The 21,491-nt window shown below is 37.3% G+C and overlaps 1 protein-coding gene across 1 annotated transcript in view; it reads left to right on the top strand.

The window, feature by feature from the left end:
• Positions 1–215: 215 nt before the first annotated feature.
• Positions 216–21,491, top strand: part of RAD21 (RAD21 cohesin complex component) — a 29,624-nt gene continuing 8,348 nt past the window's right edge. Inside the window, exons 1-9 of the mRNA XM_045861414.1 lie at positions 216–337; positions 7,506–7,680; positions 12,955–13,084; positions 14,224–14,323; positions 16,129–16,235; positions 16,916–17,122; positions 17,507–17,632; positions 18,245–18,367; positions 20,397–20,620. Coding sequence (XP_045717370.1) covers positions 7,537–7,680; positions 12,955–13,084; positions 14,224–14,323; positions 16,129–16,235; positions 16,916–17,122; positions 17,507–17,632; positions 18,245–18,367; positions 20,397–20,620 — 1,161 coding nt within the window. The 5' untranslated portion in view covers positions 216–337; positions 7,506–7,536. The remainder of the gene's footprint in view (positions 338–7,505; positions 7,681–12,954; positions 13,085–14,223; positions 14,324–16,128; positions 16,236–16,915; positions 17,123–17,506; positions 17,633–18,244; positions 18,368–20,396; positions 20,621–21,491) is intronic.

Raw genomic sequence — 21,491 nt, 5'->3', positions numbered from 1 at the left:
CCGGGAGGGGGGGCGGTTCCAAAGAAAAGGAAATGGTCATTGCGCCTGCGTCGCTACATTTGGGTCTTACGCTAGCTGCGCAGGCGCACAGGTACCATTTTGACCGTAAACATCCTGCCGATTTGAACCGAGAATTTGGGCGGCAGGAAGAGCTGCGGCGTAACGGCAGCCATCTTGTTTGTTTGAGTGAATCGGAAAGGAGGCGGCGGCCGTGGCGGCAGCGAGAGCTGCTCGGAAGCTATACCTCACTGGGGCTCCCCCCCTTTCCCCGCCCCCTCCCCCGACCCTTTCCCCTCCCCAGGCCACCCAGTCGGCTCAACTCCCGGTGGAGAGCTAGGTAAGATACTCTGCCGACCCCTTCCTATCCTCCGGCTCCCTCCCCCCCACCGCTTCCCCACCGTCTTGCGAGCGGGGAGTCGAACTCCGGGGGGGGGGGGGGCGGGAGAAGGCAGCCCTCGGCGCACCCCTGGACGCTGGCTGTGCTGCCACCCAGGGAGCCCCCGGGCGGCGGCGCCCCCTGCCCAGGCCTCTTCGCCCCGGGCCCGCCCTGGGCCGGGTCCCGCGCATTCTGGGCCCGCACATCGCCTGTTCGGTAACAAATGGTTCTGATCCGTTCCGATGCCCCCCAAAGCCGTTATTCTGCGGGTCTCCCGGAGAGCCGCATCTCCCCGAGGCAGCCCTCGGTGAGAGGAAGAGGAAAACCTTGGGCCGCGGAGAGAGAGGAGGAGGTTTGAACCAGCCCGCTCTGGGGACCGGGCCGCCTCCTCCTGGGGTAAAAATGGCTGGCTGGGAAGACGCGGGATTCGGGGCGGGAGGAGGCGGCGGCGGGCCTGGCGCCCGCGGTGTCAGCTCCGAGGGGCAGCAGTCGTCCGGCGAGCAAGGGTGCGGTGGGGCCGGAGGGCGGCGGCGGGCCCCTGGCCAGGGAGTGCTGCTGCTCCCCCTCTGCTTTTATGTAAAGGAAAATTTTTATGTTGGGGCATTAATACTGGACAGACCAATAGAAAACGCGATTTGGGAAGTTGCCTCTGATTCTTGGGGAATAAGCATAATTGCGCCCCCCCCCCATGCTTCTCTAATAATGAAAGCTATTGAGTGTTGTATAGATGCGTTGGAGTGGTGTCTTTTTTTCTCGCTGAGAAAGGTTTTGCAAATGATCTGCCATAGTGTGGGCTGACAGTGTCGCGTTGTGCTGCCAGACTTAGCGGCCTTCTTCAAATTTGAGAGGAGGAAATGCTGGAGGGTCTTTCTGGCCACCTTGTGATTTGTTAGGCTATGTTCAGCGTTCAGAAACGTGCTTGTGTTTTGAAGGGTCTCTGGTAAAGGGTTGTGTTTATCGACTTCTCTTTGCAAGTGAAAGTTAATATTTGCTCCCGTTACGCGGTTTAGTACAATCACTATGTCCAGGGGGTGTAAATTCTGTCCTTTAAAATGAAGGTAAATGCCAGTGAGCTGTGTGAGTCGACAGAATTTTGGTGACAGGCTGGAGAAGCGTCCCTAAGTTGTAGAGTCGTTAAATTCTTTGTTTAATGTTGGAGGCATCTAGATAGGTTTTTGAAAAGACATTGATGAGGCATATGTTATATCCAATACTGAATTCCTTAATAGTTTGTAGAGGGTTGAGATGACAGCAAGTGCATAACTAATGGGCATGGTGCTTTTTCTACACAAGTCAGAATTACATTGCGAGAGCAAGACCTTTATTTACTTTTATTGTGTTTATAAAGGCCACACAATAATACCCTCTAGAATTGTTTGCTACTTAGAGTGGTATGTCTTAAAAGTATTGTTCAAGTTGAGAATTTCTTTCCTTATAAATTCCTACTTACTGGAATACAAAAATTCTGAGAAATATTCTCTTTATAGTTTGGCACAAAAGAGAAACTTAAAATTCTTGAGAAGTAAAGATTTTGTGTTTTTTGTTAAATTGTAATGTCAAAATTATTAGGTATGATCATATTGATTAGTATATGTTGTGTGAGATGCTTTTTGAAATTATTTTCAATTACAGTGGTATTGTATTACATATGTGTTCTATTTAATCCTCATAATCCTGTTTGGTAAATATTCCCATTTTATAGATGAGATGTTAAGTAACAAAACAACTAAGGAAGGAGGTGAATTTGAACCTAAGACTGATTGTAAAACCCTTGTTTAAAGAATATTTGTACCTACCAAAAGCGAGGGGAGCTCTACGGTGCAGGGTTGGTTGGAAATACCTTTTGTCCCTGAAACACTGCCCCAGCCCCCAAAGAGATAGTTCATTCTAATCTTATCTTAGGTATTGACATTTTCAAAGGGTAGTAAATCACTGAATTTCAACCTTCCAAGCTTTTGTAGTTAGGAAAATTGAACTATGCAGATCAAGCAGCTCTTGACTCCCAGCACAATTTCACTTTGAATAGGTGATGTGTATGTCCCAAGGATAAAAATTAAAAATCAAACATTACAAAAAGGTAGGCCTCACTTTCCCAGCAGACCCACTTTCCAAAGGTAACCAGTGTTCTATGGCTGTGTTAATTTGTTAAAAGTCCCTTATTAGTGCCCAGGTAGGGCACTGTATTTCTAATATTTTGTTATTAAAAGTCATACTGACAAGGCAACACAGTGTTACAGGTGTGGGTTTTGAAGCTCAAGTTCAGCTTGCATTAACTATTCATGTTGGAACAGTTTTTATCCTTTCCTTTTCCTTGTTTCCTGGCCTGTAAAATGGGCCAGTATAAATGTACCTTACATGATTGTCATGAACAGGGTGGACACAAAATATTTAGAGCTTAGTAAGATTTAAACAAATGTTTAGTTATTAGTATTAAGCATTTCAAAGTACATCTTTGGCATATTACTGACAGTGCAGTTTTGGTTAGAAAGTATGAGTTTGAAATTTTCATAAGATGATGCCAAATTGCCCTTCAAAGAGTTCATACTAATTTCTACAATTACCAGTACTACTGCCTTGCTTCTAACAGGTGGGTGAAATGCTGTAATGACTAGGGTCATCATAAATACGTGAGCTGTAATTTGTGTTTGGCTTTTTGAAAAGCTCTTAAAGAAAATGTAGGGGAGGTTTGCGTCTCTGATTATGTTCTAAAATATCGATCTTCCTGACATTTCACATCAGATTTAAATTTTTTAAGATCAATCGAAAAAAGTTGTTTGCAACTTTAGAAAAAAAAACTGAGAAGTCAAAAGATATTCTGTGAAGAGTTAGTGCCCTGGCTGATGTGGCTCCATGGGTTGAGCGCAGACCTGTGAAAGGTCGAAGGTTCAATTCCCTGTCAGAGCACATGCCTGGGTTACAGGCCAGGTCCCTGTTGCCGGGTGTGCAAGGGGCAATTCACATATTGATGTTTCTCTCCCTGTCTTTCTCCCTCCCTTCCCCTCATTCTACAAGTAAGTAATTAAATTTTTTTTAAAGAGCAGAATTTAGAATCTTCAAAACCTCTGGAAATTAACTTTTTAAAGATCAGCTAATGTTTGCTATTACTAAGGGGGAAATGGCTTAAAAAGCAACAACAATGACACTTTCTGTGTATTTAGTTATAAGCCAAGAGTTGGTCCACTACTGTACCTCAGGCTTCCTTTAGTTACTAGGGTGATTTCCTCTTCCTAATTGTTTCTCAAAATAATTTTAGCAGCACTCCGCTTTAGTTACCACCGCCACGCCCCCCGCCCCCCAGTCCCCCAATCCCATCCTATGCCAAGAAAGCATCTATTTAGGAATCTCTGCCTCTGCATAGTTGGGATATTTTAGGCATAGTACTCTGACTAGCAGCTGAAGTACTGGCAGCGAGCTACTGACACCTGTTTAGAAGTGCCAGTAGTTTTAATTTCTAAAATCTCCAGAATTACTTACATATGGCAACTATTAGATCACTTGGTATATCTCATTTCCTTATTCATTAAGCCCATATTTAGTAGTTGTCATGCAGCAGGCAATATTCTAGGAGCTAAATATTAAGGAGTTTTTATTTGGAGCGCAACTATCTTGTGTAGTGAAAATTAGGACTTGGCATACAATAATGACTGTATTTGTAAGAACACACTGCCATGTTGGAGTTCTACAAAAACCTTTTGATTTTATTTATCATGCTGTAGAAGCAGCTTAATTTTTGTGCTAATAAACTTTAAGGTTTCAAGTAGAAGCATTGATTTGCAACATAGGAAACTGTCTTTGATTGTGAGAATATATCTTGATCTATAAAATATTGCTTATGCCCTGACCAGGTAGGTGGCTCACCTGGTTGGCGCATTGTCCCCATCACCAAAATGTTGTGGATTCAGTTATGGTTGGGGAGGCAACCAGTCAATCCATGTTTCTCTCCCTCCCCCTCTTCTCTCTTCCTTCCTCTTTATAAATCAATAAACATCTTCTTCCTCCCATGAGTGTTAAAAAAAATTAAAGTAAAATATTTCTGAGTGGGATACAATATAGGCTTGAGGCACTATAATTTAATGTTTCTGCCTTATAGTGTTGGATCTGAATTTTTCCTAGTCTAGTATACCTTAGTTCTTAATTCCGTATTTGAGATAAAGAGTTCACAACATTAGGCAATTAATGAAACTTGTTTTTTTTTTCTTTTGAGAAAGTTTTCCTAGTGTGAATTAATGATCCCCTAGAAGCATCTGCTCAGAAAATGAGAATTTCAGGAACCTTTACTATGATAAAAAAAAAAAATGGAGATGATGCAAACTTGACTGAGTTACTCTTGCACCTCCCAAACATTTTTGATAGGAATGAAATGGCTTTTACTCTGGATCTTTTTTTTTTTTTTTAAGCTAATTCAAAAGAAATTTTTGGCTCTGGCTGGGTAGCTCAGTTGGTTAGAGCGTCATCCAGTAGGGCCCGAGTTGTGGGTTTGACCCCCCTAGTCATGGCACGTGAGATAACCAACCAAGGAATACATAACTAAGTGGAACAACAAAAAATCAGTGTCCATCTGTCCATTCCTCTTTCCCTCTCCTTCCCTCTCTCTGTCTAAAGTCAGTTGAAACAATTTTAAAGAAATTTTACATTTCCACTAGCAGTGAATGAGGGATGCTGCTTCTCTGTATCCTTCCTCACCAGCACTTGTTAACATTAATTTTTATCTTAACTCTCGTAATAGGTGTGTAGTGAAATTGCCTAATTATGGTGATGTTCAGCGTCTGTTCTTACTCACCATCAGTATATCCTCTTCTGTAAAATTTTTTATTTCTTTTGTTCATTTTCTAATTGGATTTTTTAAATTCTGGTTTTGAGAGTTTTTTATATATTCTAGATCCAGGTCCCCGTCAGGTATGGGGTTTGCAAATATTTTATTTCCCTTATGTATCTTGTTTTTGTATCCTCAGCGGACTCTTTTGTGGACCAGAATTTTTGATTTGATGAAGGCCAGTTTATCAGTTTTCTTTTTTTTTCTCTCTCTCTCTCTCACAGGATATGATTTTTGTATCATGTCTAAAAATTCTTGCAAAGTTTTAGGTACTGAAGGTTTTCCTTATGACTTTTTCTAAACATTTTATAGTTTTGCATTTAAGTCTGTGATTTAAATTAGTTTTTATATGATATTTGAGTTTTGGGTCAGGGTTTGCTTTTTTGGTTTTTGTTTTGCCTATGAACAATATCCAGTCACTCAAGCACCATTTGTTGAAAAAAGTATTATATTCTTCCTCCTTTGAAATGCTTCTGTATCTTTGCAAAAAATCAATTGGACTGACTTCTCTTGTTTTATTGCTGGGTTCTCTGTTCTATTCCATTTATCTGTGTCTTTCTGCCATACAATGTTGACTATTGTAGCTATTTAATAAGTAGAAACTGGGTAAATTAATTCTTCCCAATATATTCTTTTTCAAAGTAATTGTAGTTATTCTAGTTCCTTTGCCTTTTCATATAAATTTTAGACAAAAATCTTGTCAATACCAGTTAAAAAAATCTGTCGGATTTTGATAGGAGTCGTGTTGAAGTTTCTTTAAAAACTAAACATACACTTAACAATGCTGTCCGGAAATCATACTTCAGGACATTTGTCCCAGCGAACTGAAAACTTATGCTCACAAAGAGTCTATACACACATATATATATATATTTATAACAGTTTTATTTGCAGTAGCTAAAAACTGGAAACAACCAAATGTCCTTCAAGAGGTAAATTGTGGTATATCCACCCCATGGAATGTTCCACAATAGTATGTTCCACTAGAAGGAACATAGTATTGGTACATGCAACAACTTGGATGGCTCTCAGGAGCATTATGCTGAGTCTGAAGAGCCATTCCAAAACATCACACACTATACTATTCAATTTATGCAGCATTTTCAAAATGACAATTACAGATGAAAAAGAGAGTGAGTGGTTGTTGTCAGGGCTGAGGAATAGGTGTGGCAGGGACAGAGAGGGTAAGATCTTTGTGATGATGAAATAGCTCTGTATCTCACTTGCTCTGATGATGGTTACGCAGAAATCTACACGTGTGATAAAATAGCAAAGAACTATTGCACATGTACCACCATCAGTGTCCTGGTTTCGAAGCACTTCTTATGTGTTACAGGTGTTCTTGTGTTTATTCCGGTAAAAGCATCACTTGGATATTCTGCCCATGGACATTTTAGAAAAAGATAGAAATTCATTTGGCAAATAGACTTAAAAATCTTCTATGAAAAAGGGAAAAATAATATAAGGGAAAAATCAATTTACACAGTTAAGATACTCTCCAAGCTGGAATTTCAGGCTGCCTTTTTTTCTTTCAATTAATACATTGGTTTGTTGGAAGAAATAAAATGTGAATAACATACTCGTATTTCTGCTAAGACCATTTCCGTCATAAGATAAATGTTATACTGTGTCATTGTCTTGGATTTAGTTTTAAAATAAGTAGACAAGTGCTTTTCAAGTTCTTGAGTTGAGAAACTGTATATAATACACTCCCTTTTTAAGCCTCAGCCTTTCTAAACTACTGGCCATGGGTCCAACCCATTTACTTGTCTTTGCTCTGGTGAAATGTAACCTGCTTAGCACACTGCTTGTGCTCATCCTGAGCTGCTCATTACTGTGTGAAGCTTAGTCTCCGTTTTTAAGGGGTTTCAAGAATGAAAATTTCCACAGATTAAATACGTGTGCCTGAGTGGGTTTTTTTCTTGCCATGAATATATTCTCTAGCTTTTGGTCAGAAGCAGACTATTACCACAGTAATCAGGATAGGAATGAAATTAACACTTGGTAGAACTTTCAAAATAAGAGTTTTCCAGTGACAATTTTTACTTTTAAAAAAAGTAGCACTTTTATTTTAAGATTACAGCAGGGCATGACTATAATTTGACTCTTGTCCCTTTTCCCTTCAGCTTTAATATTTGGAGGTTTTTTCTTGCTCTCTCAAAAATAAAAGCAATAGGTTGTATTTTTCTAATGCATACTGAATTCAGTCCTTTTATAGTTCTCATACTAAAAGGAATAGGAAACTTTCAGATTTTTTATGTCATGAAATATTTCAATTCTCATACAGTATTTATATTAACTTTTTTTCCCTTTCAGGTTTCCTCTTGTCTCATAGTCAACCAGAACAATGTTCTACGCACATTTTGTCCTCAGTAAAAGAGGGCCGCTGGCCAAAATTTGGCTAGCGGCCCATTGGGATAAGAAGCTAACCAAAGCCCATGTGTTTGAGTGTAATTTAGAGAGCAGTGTGGAGAGTATCATCTCACCAAAGGTACGTTTGATGTTGATATTTTTACTCATTTTGTCAATTGTTTATTGGTATGTAAAATAGAATTCTATAAAACAACTTTAGAGATAGGTATCTACATATATTAGAGGCAAAGAGAATCCATGAATTATCCATAATTCCAGTTTGATAGTCCCTTCTCACAAAGATATTTTTATTTGCCTGTTTTAAGGGTACATGAGCATGAGGTCAGGCAGTACCCAAATATTTTCTATTTGGCTTTCTAGGTGTTTTTATATTAAAATATGTGTGTGAGTGTTCCTCATGTACGAATTTAGAAAATATTTGAAGTAAGGACCCATTAATTAGAAAAGGTTGCAGGGGCAGATCCATCTACCTACCTAACAGGTAGTCTCCATACCGCTTGCTGCACATAAGCTTACGGGACCGCTTGCTGCTCTTGAGGATACCAAGCATTTTCCTCGTTTCAGAACTTTCATGCTTGCTGTGCCCTTCCCCTAAATATTTAATTCCTGTCTTGTTTCCCACTAGAATGGAAGCCTCATGAATGTCCCCTTACCTTGTCTGCCTTGTTGACTGCTCTGTTCCTGGAGAGGCTTTTATTGACATCCTCTAGAACTGTTCTGAAGTGGTGGTTTCCACCCTTGGATTTCACGAACCGTATAGCTTAAGAGTAATAATGCAGTTTTTGTGCTGCCAAGAAAGGACCTTTAAGACGCACAAGATGCAATTCATCAACATTTCATTGAAGACTAGACATGTTGACTTCAAAAATGTACAAAGGATAATCTCAAAATAACAGAAGTCCTTACATATTTTATATAAATATTTTGTAAACCTAACGTCTGTGTTCTGAATGTCTTTTCCTGGACTTTGTATCTATACATATATGCACTAATCGTCCTGTTGTGAAAACATTCCAAATCACAGCTGTCTGAACTAACGTCAGCAGCTACTCTTCTTAGAATTGACAGTTTGGACAATACTGGCTTAATGTGTTAAATAAATAAGAGTAGTTCTTTATTGCAGAAAGAGTGAGGTGTTCTCAGAGGATTAAAGTGTGGATGTTGCAGAGACTTGTTCAGGAAAGTTAAGTGGGAAAGTATATGCCTTAGATGGGGAAAGTGAGAGTTTGTATTTGGAGTTTCAATAAATCATAAAGTTTCTGTATGTGGGATTTTTGCTGGTTTTAGAGTTATAGCTAGTAGAATTTGTTGGTTTTGAAGATATTTCTGTCATTTTATTTCTATGACAATATTTGCTTCAAAAATTTATTAAAATGAAAACTTTACAGAGGAAAATAAGTGATCTGTAGTCCTACCATCTAGAGAAACGCTCAGTACTTTGATGCCTGTGAGACTTTTCATTTATGCATGAATTTAAGTATTATTTTTCTCCCTTTTTATGCATGTACACAAATACTGCATTAATTAACATGCTTTATAGCAAAACTGCATTCAGGAAAAGCTGTGTTCCTAGCTTTATTGTCATTTTTAATGGTGGCATTTCAGTGTCATAGTTTCTTATCCACAGAATTTAAGTGCAAAAGATAAAAACAGAAATAGACTTAACTGAAATTGAGTTAATGTCATTTGCATATTCACAAATTCACTGTAGAAATACTAAACATGCATGACTGTGGGAAACTACTGTAGATGCTCCTGAAAATGTTGTAGCATACAGCATATGCACTGCATTACCTTTATAATATTCAGAAAACTCTTGAGTTCCAAAACATGTTTGTCCCCTGGGATTTCAGATAAAGAATTACGGACTTGAAATTCATTGTTTTGATTGTGTAGGGTTTATTTTATCAGTCTTTTTTTTTTAATATATAATACATGTGTTGTTGTTGTTTTTTTAATTTTTTGAATTTTAATTCCTTTCGTCTTAATGCAGTGCAGCCACTGAAAGTTAAGATAATGTTATAGACAGAGCCTTTTCCAAACATAGTCTCATCACAAAACAATATGATGCAGTTGCTATGCGCGCATGCGCGCACACACACACACACACACACACACACAAGTGCATGCATATATAAAAGCCTAAAAATTATAATACCAAATGCTATTATTAAAGATTCATCTATGTGGTAGGTCTGTAGGCTGTGTAGGTTGTCTTTATTTTCCTCTTTTCAAAACACCATTTAGTAAATATTGCTTGCTAAACCTTTTGTTCACATCTGTAAGTCTTTATTTAACGTTGATGTTTAGGAATGTGGTTGAAGAGCCAGATAATAAACTTATATTTTAGATTTCTGATATACATTAACAGTTTGCTCTGTGAGGTGATTATACCAGTTTGCACTGCCAGTCAAATTGTATGGGAACATGATTTTTACTTTTTTTATAGGTATGCTTACTGAGACAGATTAATGGAAAAGGAGAAATTTAGCTCTTTTATTGAAATTGATATGAATAGGTAATCTTTGACATCCATAGCAAATATTGAGGGTGATTGGGCTTAAAAGGGCAACAGTTCTTTTCGTGGTATGTTCACAGCACTTTGCACCCTGTTAGCAACACTGCAGATTGTCTCGAGACAACCTGGGACATGAAGGTATGCACCAACAGCCGCAAAGCAAAGTATTCATTCGCTTCAAGAATAATGTAGAAGGTTATAGAGTGTACTGTGAGAGACTGAATAACTTACTCTTAAGAACCATTTCTAAGTGGGTTTTTATTTTATTGATTTTGCTTTATTGTGATCGAATATAAAGATATTTCCACAGGGTAAAGCGACCTGAAAATTTCTAGCGTTTGCTCTTGGTGTGCAGATGGAGATGCTGGTTTAGTTGTTTAGAACAAGTGTCAGACATACAGACACATGGCTCAGTTGCAGCTGCATGCCTTCTCTCTCCCTCCTCTCTGGTTGGAACAGCCACTGGCAACCTCTGCAGAGCTTTCCTTGGATGTGTTCTTTCTTATACATGCACCTTAACATGAGCTAACAGCCATACTCCGAACCAGACTAATCCAGAAAGAAAGCCTTTACCCAGACACTGCTGTTAAAGGCTATTAATTCTGGATGAGATAATAGCAAGCAAAATTTTTTTCCTCTCTTCCTTTCTTAGGTGAAGTTGATAGGTAAAGTTGAACTCAGTATTAATTGTAAATTTCCTAAGACCACATTATAAAAGATTCTCATTTGCCATTAGTCAGTAAGTCCTGGATTTCACCGCATTTATTATAGTTTTAGACACCTAAGAATTTATAGCAGTACATTTCATAGTTTATGCTGTAAGTCATGTCAAGTGGCCATAAATACAGAGCCTAGGAGTCATCATAAATAGAATTCCAGGTATTGTAGAGCATGCACATACAGTTTAAAAATAACATTGTCTTACAAATACTGTAGTTTCCTACTTAAAATTTAAGCAAATGTTTAATGATGTTCTTTGCTAACTTAGAATTTGCTAACTTTTTGATATGATCTGGCAGAGTTTGAGTTCATGTTGCCTTATTCCCTCAAAAAAATTTTTCTTTATCATAGCCAGAGGGATTTTGAATCCTTCTATTCACATTGGGTGTTTACTTCTCATTCTTTTCCCAACTACTGCATCTCACCCAAGTAAACATTGGTCAAAATCTGCCCTGAGGAAAAGCAGGCCTGAGGAGTGTATTTTCCTGTGGGGAAAAACATTGCTGCCATTCATTACCCTTTATCAGTAAGCTTTTTACCTTTGTGCTGTGAAATCCTCGGTGAAAAGTGCTTACACAGTAATGATATCATCCAAGGATTCACCATTCTTAGTTTCTTGGCTACTGGTCCTCATACTTATAGCCTCATTGGTGACTGCAAGCAGTTCAAAACCCCACCTACTCACAATGCAGGAGAGGAAGAAGGAAGAGAGGAGCATTCTTTTTTTCTTTAAAAATACATCCAAGGACAATTTCTCATTGCTTTGGAGAGAGAGAGAAACATCAGTGTGAGAGAAATACTGATGGTTGCTTTCTTGTATATACCCTGAGCAGGGATCAAACCCTCAACCTGGACATGCGCCCCAAGAATCACACCTGTGACCCCTCGGCTGTGAGACGACGGTGCTCTAACCAACTGAGCCACACCAGCCAGGGCAGGGAGGCCATTCTTCTGTAATGGGAAAATCTTCCTTAGAAACTCTCTGACCTGTGGGATCTGTACAGAAGGTATCCAGCCACATAATATAAAAAATAGAGGCATTTATTGAAGAAGGTACAAGAAACATTGTACATAGGACAGTGATGACTCAGTCCCCTTCAAAGTAGGCATCTTGGGACCTCACACAGTTCTCCCAATCACCATCAGCTGCCCCTTGTATTTTCCTGAATTTCATTGATGGTCTGAAATCTCTTCCCTTTCATAGGTGATTTTAGTTTTGGGAAAAACCACAAGTGGCAGGGTGCCAAATCTGGGCTTTAGGGGGTGCTGACTCACCTGGGTGATTTGATGTTTCTCCAAAAAAAATACACAAGATGTGATGCCAAGCCAGCACATATTGTTGTGATGAAGCTGCCAATCCCCAGTTGCCCATAACTGTGGCCTTCTGAATCATCCATATAGTTTCCACAGAGGAATGTTCAAGCTTAATGCAAAAATTGATGCTGATCCATTGCTGTACCAGCTCAGTCATATTGACTGTACTGACCATACAGTACACATGTGCACTCAACAATGTCTATGTCCCCATTGATGAGTAGAGCAAAGTCATCATTATTCACCGATGTGCATTCCAGTCCGCTCTCCTTGGCTGCCAGGTTATATGAGTTTTGTGCAAACTGTTCTTACTACATTAACAGTGGCTGCATTTTTTCTGGACAGACCTTGTACTCTACAGTTATTTGTCTTTGGTTGAGCTGAGTTGCCCACTCAAGAATAAACATTAGCAGAGAGAACTGAAAGTCATCCTTCAAGGCTGGGAACATTGATTCCCAAACAAAATGAGTGCAGTTAGCCAGCAAGGAGCAGTGACTTTGGATTGAACTAAAAGTTCTACATACTCCCTGGTGTGCTAAGTACTCCCACAGAACACCTTAGTGCCTGCTTTATAGCTACTGCCATGTCTGCATTAAATTCATGAATTACTGCCGGTCTATCCTTTGGATACTTTGGGGAATTTACAGGTAAAGGCGGTAAGAAATAAAATATAGGTGATGGAAATGACTTTAAATAAATGATAAAATATATGAAGAGATAAATTAAAAACTGTCTATAAATTGAACAAAGACAAGCTCTAAAGTATAATTACCCATAATTATGAGAAACGTGAGAAAGTGAACTTTATAAATTAGGTTGATATGAATGTTTTATTCACAGGTGAAGATGGCGCTCCGAACATCAGGACACCTCTTACTGGGAGTAGTTCGAATCTATCACAGAAAAGCCAAATATCTCCTTGCAGACTGTAATGAAGCATTCATTAAGATAAAGATGGCCTTTCGGCCAGGTATTACTGACTTTTTAATTTTGATTTTGGAGTTTCTAGTGTTTGTGAAAAACTGCTAAAAATATTCTAGATCCGCATAGAATCTTGTTTTATTTTAATTATAATACAAAGGACCCTTCAAAGTAGGGCGAGGCTAGGAGAGGCAGGGGTCCCAGGGAGGAAACCCACTTCTGTTCCACCTGTGTAGTTATGACAGTCACCCCTTCCTTGTTCTTTGGAGCTGCCTTTTTCTTTCAACCCCTTTTGCAGAAACTTACGTGGAGTTCAGTCAGAGGTTAAACTGTTGAAAACCAGTTATATGATTTTTCAAAAGTGCAGAAAAGAAAGTCACAGGATTTTAATTTTTCCCAAGTAATTTTAGTATATAATGTGACCTAAAAATCAAATTCACATTTAACTGAAGTTGCTGAGAATTTTTATTAAATGTTCTCTGTAGTTTTTTGTTGTTTTGTTTTAGGTGATAATCAATTCTAAAACTGGACTCTAGCAACCAGACTTCTATCTGAAAAATTATTAGGGTATTTATCTGAATTCACATATTATTCTATAATTTTTTTAAAAGCATTGGTGAAACTTGATTCTAATGAAAGTAACTGAATGTTTAGGAAAGATGCCTTGTACAGTGGATTCTGTTAAGGCTGTATTCTAGTACTTTATGACTAGTGACATTTTTTAGATCTGAGATTTTATTTAAAAAGTAAAATATTTAGGGAGAGGATGTGATCATTGATTTCTAACATACAGTTACTAAGTACATTTTGTTCAACATGCTTTTTCATTTACCTTTGTCTTCTAAAGCAGTGTGTGTTTTTTATAGACGGCTTGGAAAATATAAAGAAACTTAAAATCTTGTAGCATCACTTTTCCTCAAAAATGTCATGCTAATTTAAAAAACTCTTCAATGATTTGTTTTTTAAAGACGTATTAGCTTTGAGAATTAGCACTTTGACATTTTTTGTAAAGGAAGTAGTATGGCTCATGATTATAGGATACCAAAATTACTTGTGTTGCAAGAGCTTCCCATACGATCTCAAACTTCTCAAATACAACCTTAGGAAATTATGCTGACTTTACGTTCCTTGGATCCCTAGGTGATCTGTGATGTAGCCAGGCCTTGAATCGGCTCATTTCTTTTCCAGGTGTTGTCGACCTGCCCGAGGAAAACCGAGAAGCTGCTTACAATGCCATTACTTTACCTGAAGAATTTCATGACTTCGATCAGCCGCTGCCTGACTTAGAGTATGTCCTTTTTTTTTTTTTTAATTGTTTACTTGGTCTACAAAAAAAAAATTATTGACTTCTAAATGTACAGTTTTCCTTGAGATATTTTGACATTGAATTAACATTTAGCTAAAATACATATTCTTTCATTTAGGATTGTGAAGCCTACATGAAAGTATTTGTATTTCTAAATGTAACCTAACAGTGCTTCTTCTGTAGGATAATAATATAGAAGATATCAACTTTAACACAGCTGAGATACAAAAATACTCATGTGCTTTGGCCAAAGCCTATATAAACTGAAAAGTTGTCCAATTCAAGTGTGTACTTTACATAATGGTATCAGTAAACTTGAACTGTTGCTTTATGGTTTTTCTTCAGGGGACTACATTAAAATTATCTACTGGGTTTTGGGGTAGTTGATTTTGTTTGGTTTGGTTGGTTTTGGACAAGCTGTACTCAGCCACAATTTTTGTATTTGCAATAAGCATACGCGATAACTCTGTATGAAGAGCACGGAAGGGCACTGTTCCAGCACACATTTCAGACCAGAAGGCCGTACAGACACGGCCATCACCGCAGAGTGCTGCCGTGCGTCGCTTCTCTCCTCGAGTCCTCACACTCCCGCCCCCGGTGTCGTGACGGGACTGTGGCTGAGTTTTGAGTGATTATGAGCACCGTTGACAGCCAAGAACTCTCTGTTCCAAGTCCCACTTACCTTGTGAAGAATTTCTCTGCTTTTTAAGTTGATCTATGACTCCTAATTAAGTTTGATTTATTTTGATTTTTTGTGTGTTAATTAGTGCTAGGCATTATCTAGCTGCTTTACTGTTTGTTTCCTCTTCTTATACTTCCATTACTTCTTTTTATATTTTATCATGGAAATTTTTTGACATAGCTGGAAGTAGAGGGATTGGTGTTATGATTCCCATGTCCAGCTTTATTTTTTATTTAAATATTTTTATTTATTTATTTTTAGAGAGAGGGGAAGGGAGAAAGAGAGCTATCGCATGTGCTCTGTACTGGGGATGGAACCAGGGACCCTTTGGTTCTCAGGCCCACACTCAGCCTGCTGAGGAATGCCAGCCAGGGCCAGCTTCTTTAATTATCAATATATTACTGGTTTTATTTCATCATATTTCCCCAGCTCACCTCCCAGTCCCCACTGTATTATTTTAAAAGTAAATAACACATATCTTAAATTATCTATAAATACCTCAGTATGTCTTCTTTGGAGGCAAGGAGTTTTTGAAACATATCCATCATAACATCATACTTTTAGGAAAAGCAATTCCTTAATATATGTGCAGTCACCATTTGAATGTCCCAGTTGACACACAGGGCCCTTCTTTTCCCTTCTAGCTTGTTTGAGTTAGGGTCTGTACAAAGTCTGCATATGACACTTGGTTAATATGTCTCTTTAACATAATATGAAAGGTTATTTGTTCAAGGAAGACGCGAGTCTTTGGAAAGCCAGGTAGCTTCAGAGTTCACAAACCTGTAAGTTGCAGGGGCCTGATAAAAACCTGTGCCTGTCCATTCCATGCACTTCTAAGTTTTTTCTCTATAACATGTTGCCTTATGTAGTGATTTCAGCATATTTTGCTTGCTGGTCACTGATGGCTTTATGTTTTAAATACAAATTAAATTAACTTTTAGGTCATTTAGATTCTTGGACTGCATTTAGTATTAAATACTAAGGATTCTACATCTTGATAGGTTACATGTATGCTTTTTCTTATTGAGAGAATTGGGATTTTTTTTTTTACCTTATAAATATATTACAAGACTTTACTAAAATGTATTTGAAATTTTTTTTACAGTGACATTGATGTGGCCCAGCAATTCAGCCTGAACCAGAGTAGGGTGGAAGAGATAACTATGAGAGAAGAAGTTGGCAACATAAGTATTCTACAAGAAAATGATTTTGGTAATAAGAGAAACATCACTAGTCACTAGTGATAATGTTGTACTTATGTTTGGCACTGCTAGCAATTTGAAGAAGAAAAGCAGGCACATGTTACATTCACAATGACAGAATGACTTAAAATTTTATCTCACATATTTTCCTCAGGAAAAGAATTAGCTCCAACTACTATATTAAACATCATTTTCATTTTTGCACCAAACTTAAGAGTTCATTCTTTTCTTGTTCCTCCTCCCAAAACACGGTGATAGAACTTAAATATATTGACTTGTATGAAAAGTCTCAACATTTTGTTGAAGCAGTGTATACCTTTTAAACTATGTGTTTGGAACAGTTGCACTGTGTACCTATTCTTTTGAAATAGTATTCAAAACTAATAGCAAGCAAAATTCTTGGCTTGATGAAACCTATTACAATAAAGTTTATTAATACAACCTAACAGGCATATGTATATAGATTTACTTATCATATTTAGGATAACCTAAATGTGGACCTTGCCTTTGAATTTGCTAGTCACACCCCAGAATGCATTTATCGATTATAGATGCTAAAAATGTAAAGTTTAAACTAGATGTTTTAATATTCAAACGTAAGCAAACGTAACATCATAATTACAAATCATACACTTTTTTGTAACAATGATGGTTCTGGCTTTTTTCAACTAATGACTAAAATTTGTTCAGGTGACTTTGGAATGGATGATCGCGAGATAATGAGAGAAGGAAGCGCTTTTGAGGATGATGACATGTTAGTAAGCACTAGTGCTTCCAACCTCCTGTTGGAGCCTGAACAGAGCACCAGCAATCTGAATGAGAAGATTAACCATTTAGAATATGAAGACCAATATAAGGATGACAATTTCGGAGAAGGAAATGATGGTGGCATATTAGGTAGGTCCCAACGAAGTAGGTATTCTAACAATGTCTATACTCAGTTCTTACAGCGGTTGCTAATTCTGTCTTAAGTAACTAGTCCAGTGAAAGTTCTCAGGGTTTTTAAATTTAACTGGTTCTTAAAACTGCTGTATTTGTGTTTGATATCTATGTAAAATAAAATTACATTTTAGAGATGAACTAGAAAGTATAAATTAGGAATAAATATTTTTACATACTGTTTTATATTTAGTATACTACGTTGAAGAGAAACGGATGGAAATTGAACATAAATTTAAATTTTTTAATTTAATCCATTGTACAATTTTATCTTCCCAGTGATTGGATATTCTCTTAGCATTTCTTTTACAAATTTTAACTAAATTATATTCCCTATTTCAGATGACAAACTTATTAGTAATAATGATGGTGGTATCTTTGATGATCCTCCTGCGCTGTCCGAGACGGGCGTTATGTTGCCAGAACAGCCTGCACACGATGATATGGACGAGGATGATAATGTATCAAGTAAGCATGTCATGTTCAGTGAGTTGGGCCTGGCTGTGTGATACTCACAAAGATGCTTAATACAGAAGACCACAAACTTAAAAATTCTAACTTTTAATGAACTGTAAATCTTTTTTTTTTTTTTCTTTTTAAGATTTTTATTCATTTTTAGAGAGAGGGGAAGAGAAGGAGAAAGAGAGGGAGACAGTGTGTGGTTGCCTCTCGAACGCCTCCATACTGGGGTCATGGCCTGCAACCCAGGCATGTGACTTCACTGGGAATCAAATGGGCAACCCTTTGGTTCACAGCCTGCACTCAATCCACTGAGCCACACCAGCCAGAGCTATAAATCTTTAAAACAGTGCTTGTGATTGACCATTAGTTCTGAGTCTCTTGAGTCTCTGAGGTGTTTAACCCCATGCCCCTCCTTTTGCCCCTCTTTTTGGCCAATAGAATTCAACACTAGAAGGACTTCTTCAGAACTAAAAACTTTTTTCTTAGTACCAGTGGGGTTGTTTGTTTGTTTGTTTTGTTGGTTTTTTTCCAGTTTCTCAAGAGTGGTTCCCCCCTCCCCCATTTCTAGAATATATGTTAAATACTCGAGCCTGTTGTGACCAATTTCTGTTTTTACAGTGGGTGGGCCTGATAGTCCTGATTCGGTGGATCCTGTCGAACCAATGCCAACTATGACTGATCAGACAACACTTGTTCCAAATGAAGAGGAAGCCTTTGCTTTGGAACCTATTGATATCACTGGTGAGCATTCTTTGTGACTCAGAAGGTGCTGGTTCTAACTCTTGTCCACTAAACTGCTGCCCTATTTTAGATAACTGTTTTCTTCTTTCTCCTTTGTCATAGTCATCTATTATAGATTATCTGATAAGCATTTGTACAAGTTGTTACAAAATAAAGTATAGAACAAGTTTTCTGCTAATATGTATCTTAGTCTTTCAGGGTTCCCAAAGCTAGCAGGTCACATGTGTGACAATTAGAAAACACTGGAAGGTATTTTACAGTAAAATACAAAACGTACTAATCATATATCTTCCAAAGTTCTATATAGTTGGGCTATAATCTGGGAAAACCTAAAAATACTTTTTAAAAAAATGGAACTATCAGAGGTTCTAAAAGCATTCTGTTTCCTTTGGTGTTTATTAAGAAACATAACAAACATTTAATTACAGGTACTGTTTCTAAATAAAAGAGGCAATTTGAGATATGTGATTTCTAAATGGAATGTGGGTACAATGGAATAGAATACTTGAAATCAGTTACACTATATTTCCAGATATACTGTATTTTATCATGAATAATGCACACTTTTTTGCCCAAATTTTTGAGGGAAAAATAAAGGATGCACATTATACATGGATAGTACTAATTCCATATCTATGTAAATGTTTTTAATTCTTTTATTTATGCATACACATGAAAATTGTAACTCTAGAATAACAATATCTGATGCAAATTAATACCCTGGAATATGATGATCGGTTTTTGTTTCTAAATATGAAGAAATAAAATACTGAATTAAAAAATTAAAACAGAATTCTGAATTTTTTTCCCTGAATGTTTGGGCCAAAAAAACATGGATGCTCAGTATACACGGCAAAATATGTTCTTTTAAATAGAACAGGATTAACCTTTTGGGTTTTCTACTTAAAATCTGATCATCAGAAATTATTTGTGACTTGATTTCTGTTTTATGAAGAGTACTTACTATGTAACTAACTGTTGAGGAATTAAAAATGAAGCAGTGAATTCCATAAGGATAAAGATTTATCTTTAAATACCAGTTAGAACATGAGTAAGTAAAATATGTACTGTATCAGTGACAGATATTACAGATAACTCTAACTGAGGTAAAGGGGATAAACTGCAGTGTTTAAAATGGAATAATCAGGCTTTGCCAGCTGTTTTAAGAACTTTTACTTTCAGGCACAGGACTTCTCAGTAGCTGGAGGACAGTTTAGACAAAGGATGTCACTCTAATGTAGTTTTGGATTTCGAACCACATGATTTATATGTGAAAAACCATGGGGTATAACATGTATGTATGACAGGATGAAATCTTAAGGATTTTAGTTAATTTTACAAGCTTTTCTGTATCTTCAGAAACCTAGACAGTGCTCACTACTTTGCAAAGTCATAGTGAGGGTTAGAAATCATTGTGAATGTCTGTGATGGAGTTCCAGGTCCATCTGACTGGGTTTGGGTTTATTTCACTTCATCAAGCAACTCGTTGTACAACTGCCATGTATGAATTGTCACTTTTCCAATAAAAATCATAGTAATTGCGACCATCTATGGAGCAAAACAGTCTATGCCAAACAGTTGACTAAAGTACTTTACAACCCTGTAAGTAGTCGGCCATATTGCAAATAAGAAATGAAGAGGTAACTAACATGAAATCAACTTAGTGAACTTTCATTCAACTAATAAGGCGACCTAGAACTTGAGCCCAAGTGTGATTCGTTCTGTGTGGTTTACAGTGTAAGATTACATGGGTCAATATGTATGTGCTCTTAAATTATTTGTACTCATTTTGTATTAAATATGTATGTATGTATTTATTCAGCAACTTTTTGTTGCACACCTATTGAATGACAGCCTCTGTTCTGCATGTTGCTCAGGAAACCTCATTTAAAAGAGATTCTGCCCTCACAAGGTTTAACTTTTCTAGTGGTTTTATAGAAAAGCTGGGGATGATGAGACCAAGTCTGGTCACTGTGTGTTTTACTCTGCCTTCTCAGGAAGATGACCTTATTTTCTTTTATCATTTCAGTCAAAGAAACAAAAGCCAAGAGGAAGCGGAAGCTAATTGTTGACAGTGTCAAAGAGTTGGATAGTAAGACAATTAGAGCTCAACTTAGTGATTATTCTGACATTGTTACCACTTTGGATCTGGCACCACCCACCAAGAAATTGATGATGTGGAAAGAGACAGGGGGAGTGGAAAAGCTGTTCTCTCTACCTGCCCAGCCTTTGTGGAATAACAGACTACTGAAGGTAATACAGTCGGTAGAATTTTTTATTTCCTATACATTTTGACCATTTTTTTAAATACTTCTAAAACCTTTCTTTGAATAATTTTTAACTGAAATATTTTTTTAACTATATGGTACCAATATCTCTCTCTACTCAACCTCCCGTGATAAACTGTTAGCTTTGTTGCCTTAGTGTGTACTGTGCTTCAAGTCTGCAGTCCTTTAATGTTGCTTTCTAGCCAAAGCATGTGGTGGCTCTCCTTTTCCCACAATAAAGAATTACTGGCGTTATGAGACTAGGGCCTGCCTGCTCACTTCGAGTCCAGAGTATTCCAAAGCAAGCTTCTGAGGCACCTGATGAGGGTCGCAGTGCTGTTAGGCTGTTACTCTTTCTAAAATTGAAGTGTGCATAGAACCAACTGAGTTTACTTTATATTTCACTGTGTTCTAAATCTAAAGTGTTTAAAAGCACCAAGACTATGGTAAAACTGCTACTTATTAAAAACATGATCATGTATTCATTTGGAAGATTTATATTTATATTTTTTGACTTAGTGGTCTTGTTATAGGAATTTTTCCTAAGGAGGTAATTCAAAATATGGAAAATCATTTCTGTGAAGATGTTCATTACATTGTTATTTATAGTTAAAAGATTTTTTTGAAGAAACTTAAAATGTTGAAAAGTGGTTCAGGTGTGAAATATATCTGTGTATATATACATGTAATCTCAGTGGAACATTATGCAGTCATTTAAAATGTTAAAATGATAGGTTAAGATTACCATTTAATAGTGAATGATAAAAGCACTATGTAAAGCTGTTTGATACGATTACAGTTGGATTGAGTTTTAAGTATCAATATGAAAATCAACTTCAGGCAAATAGATTTAATTT

This window comes from Phyllostomus hastatus, unplaced genomic scaffold (genome assembly GCF_019186645.2).
Source record: "Phyllostomus hastatus isolate PE091 unplaced genomic scaffold, TTU_PhHast_1.1 phas_scaffold_21, whole genome shotgun sequence".
Lineage (NCBI taxonomy): Eukaryota > Metazoa > Chordata > Mammalia > Chiroptera > Phyllostomidae > Phyllostomus > Phyllostomus hastatus.
This window is presented reverse-complemented; position numbering and strand designations above follow the sequence as displayed.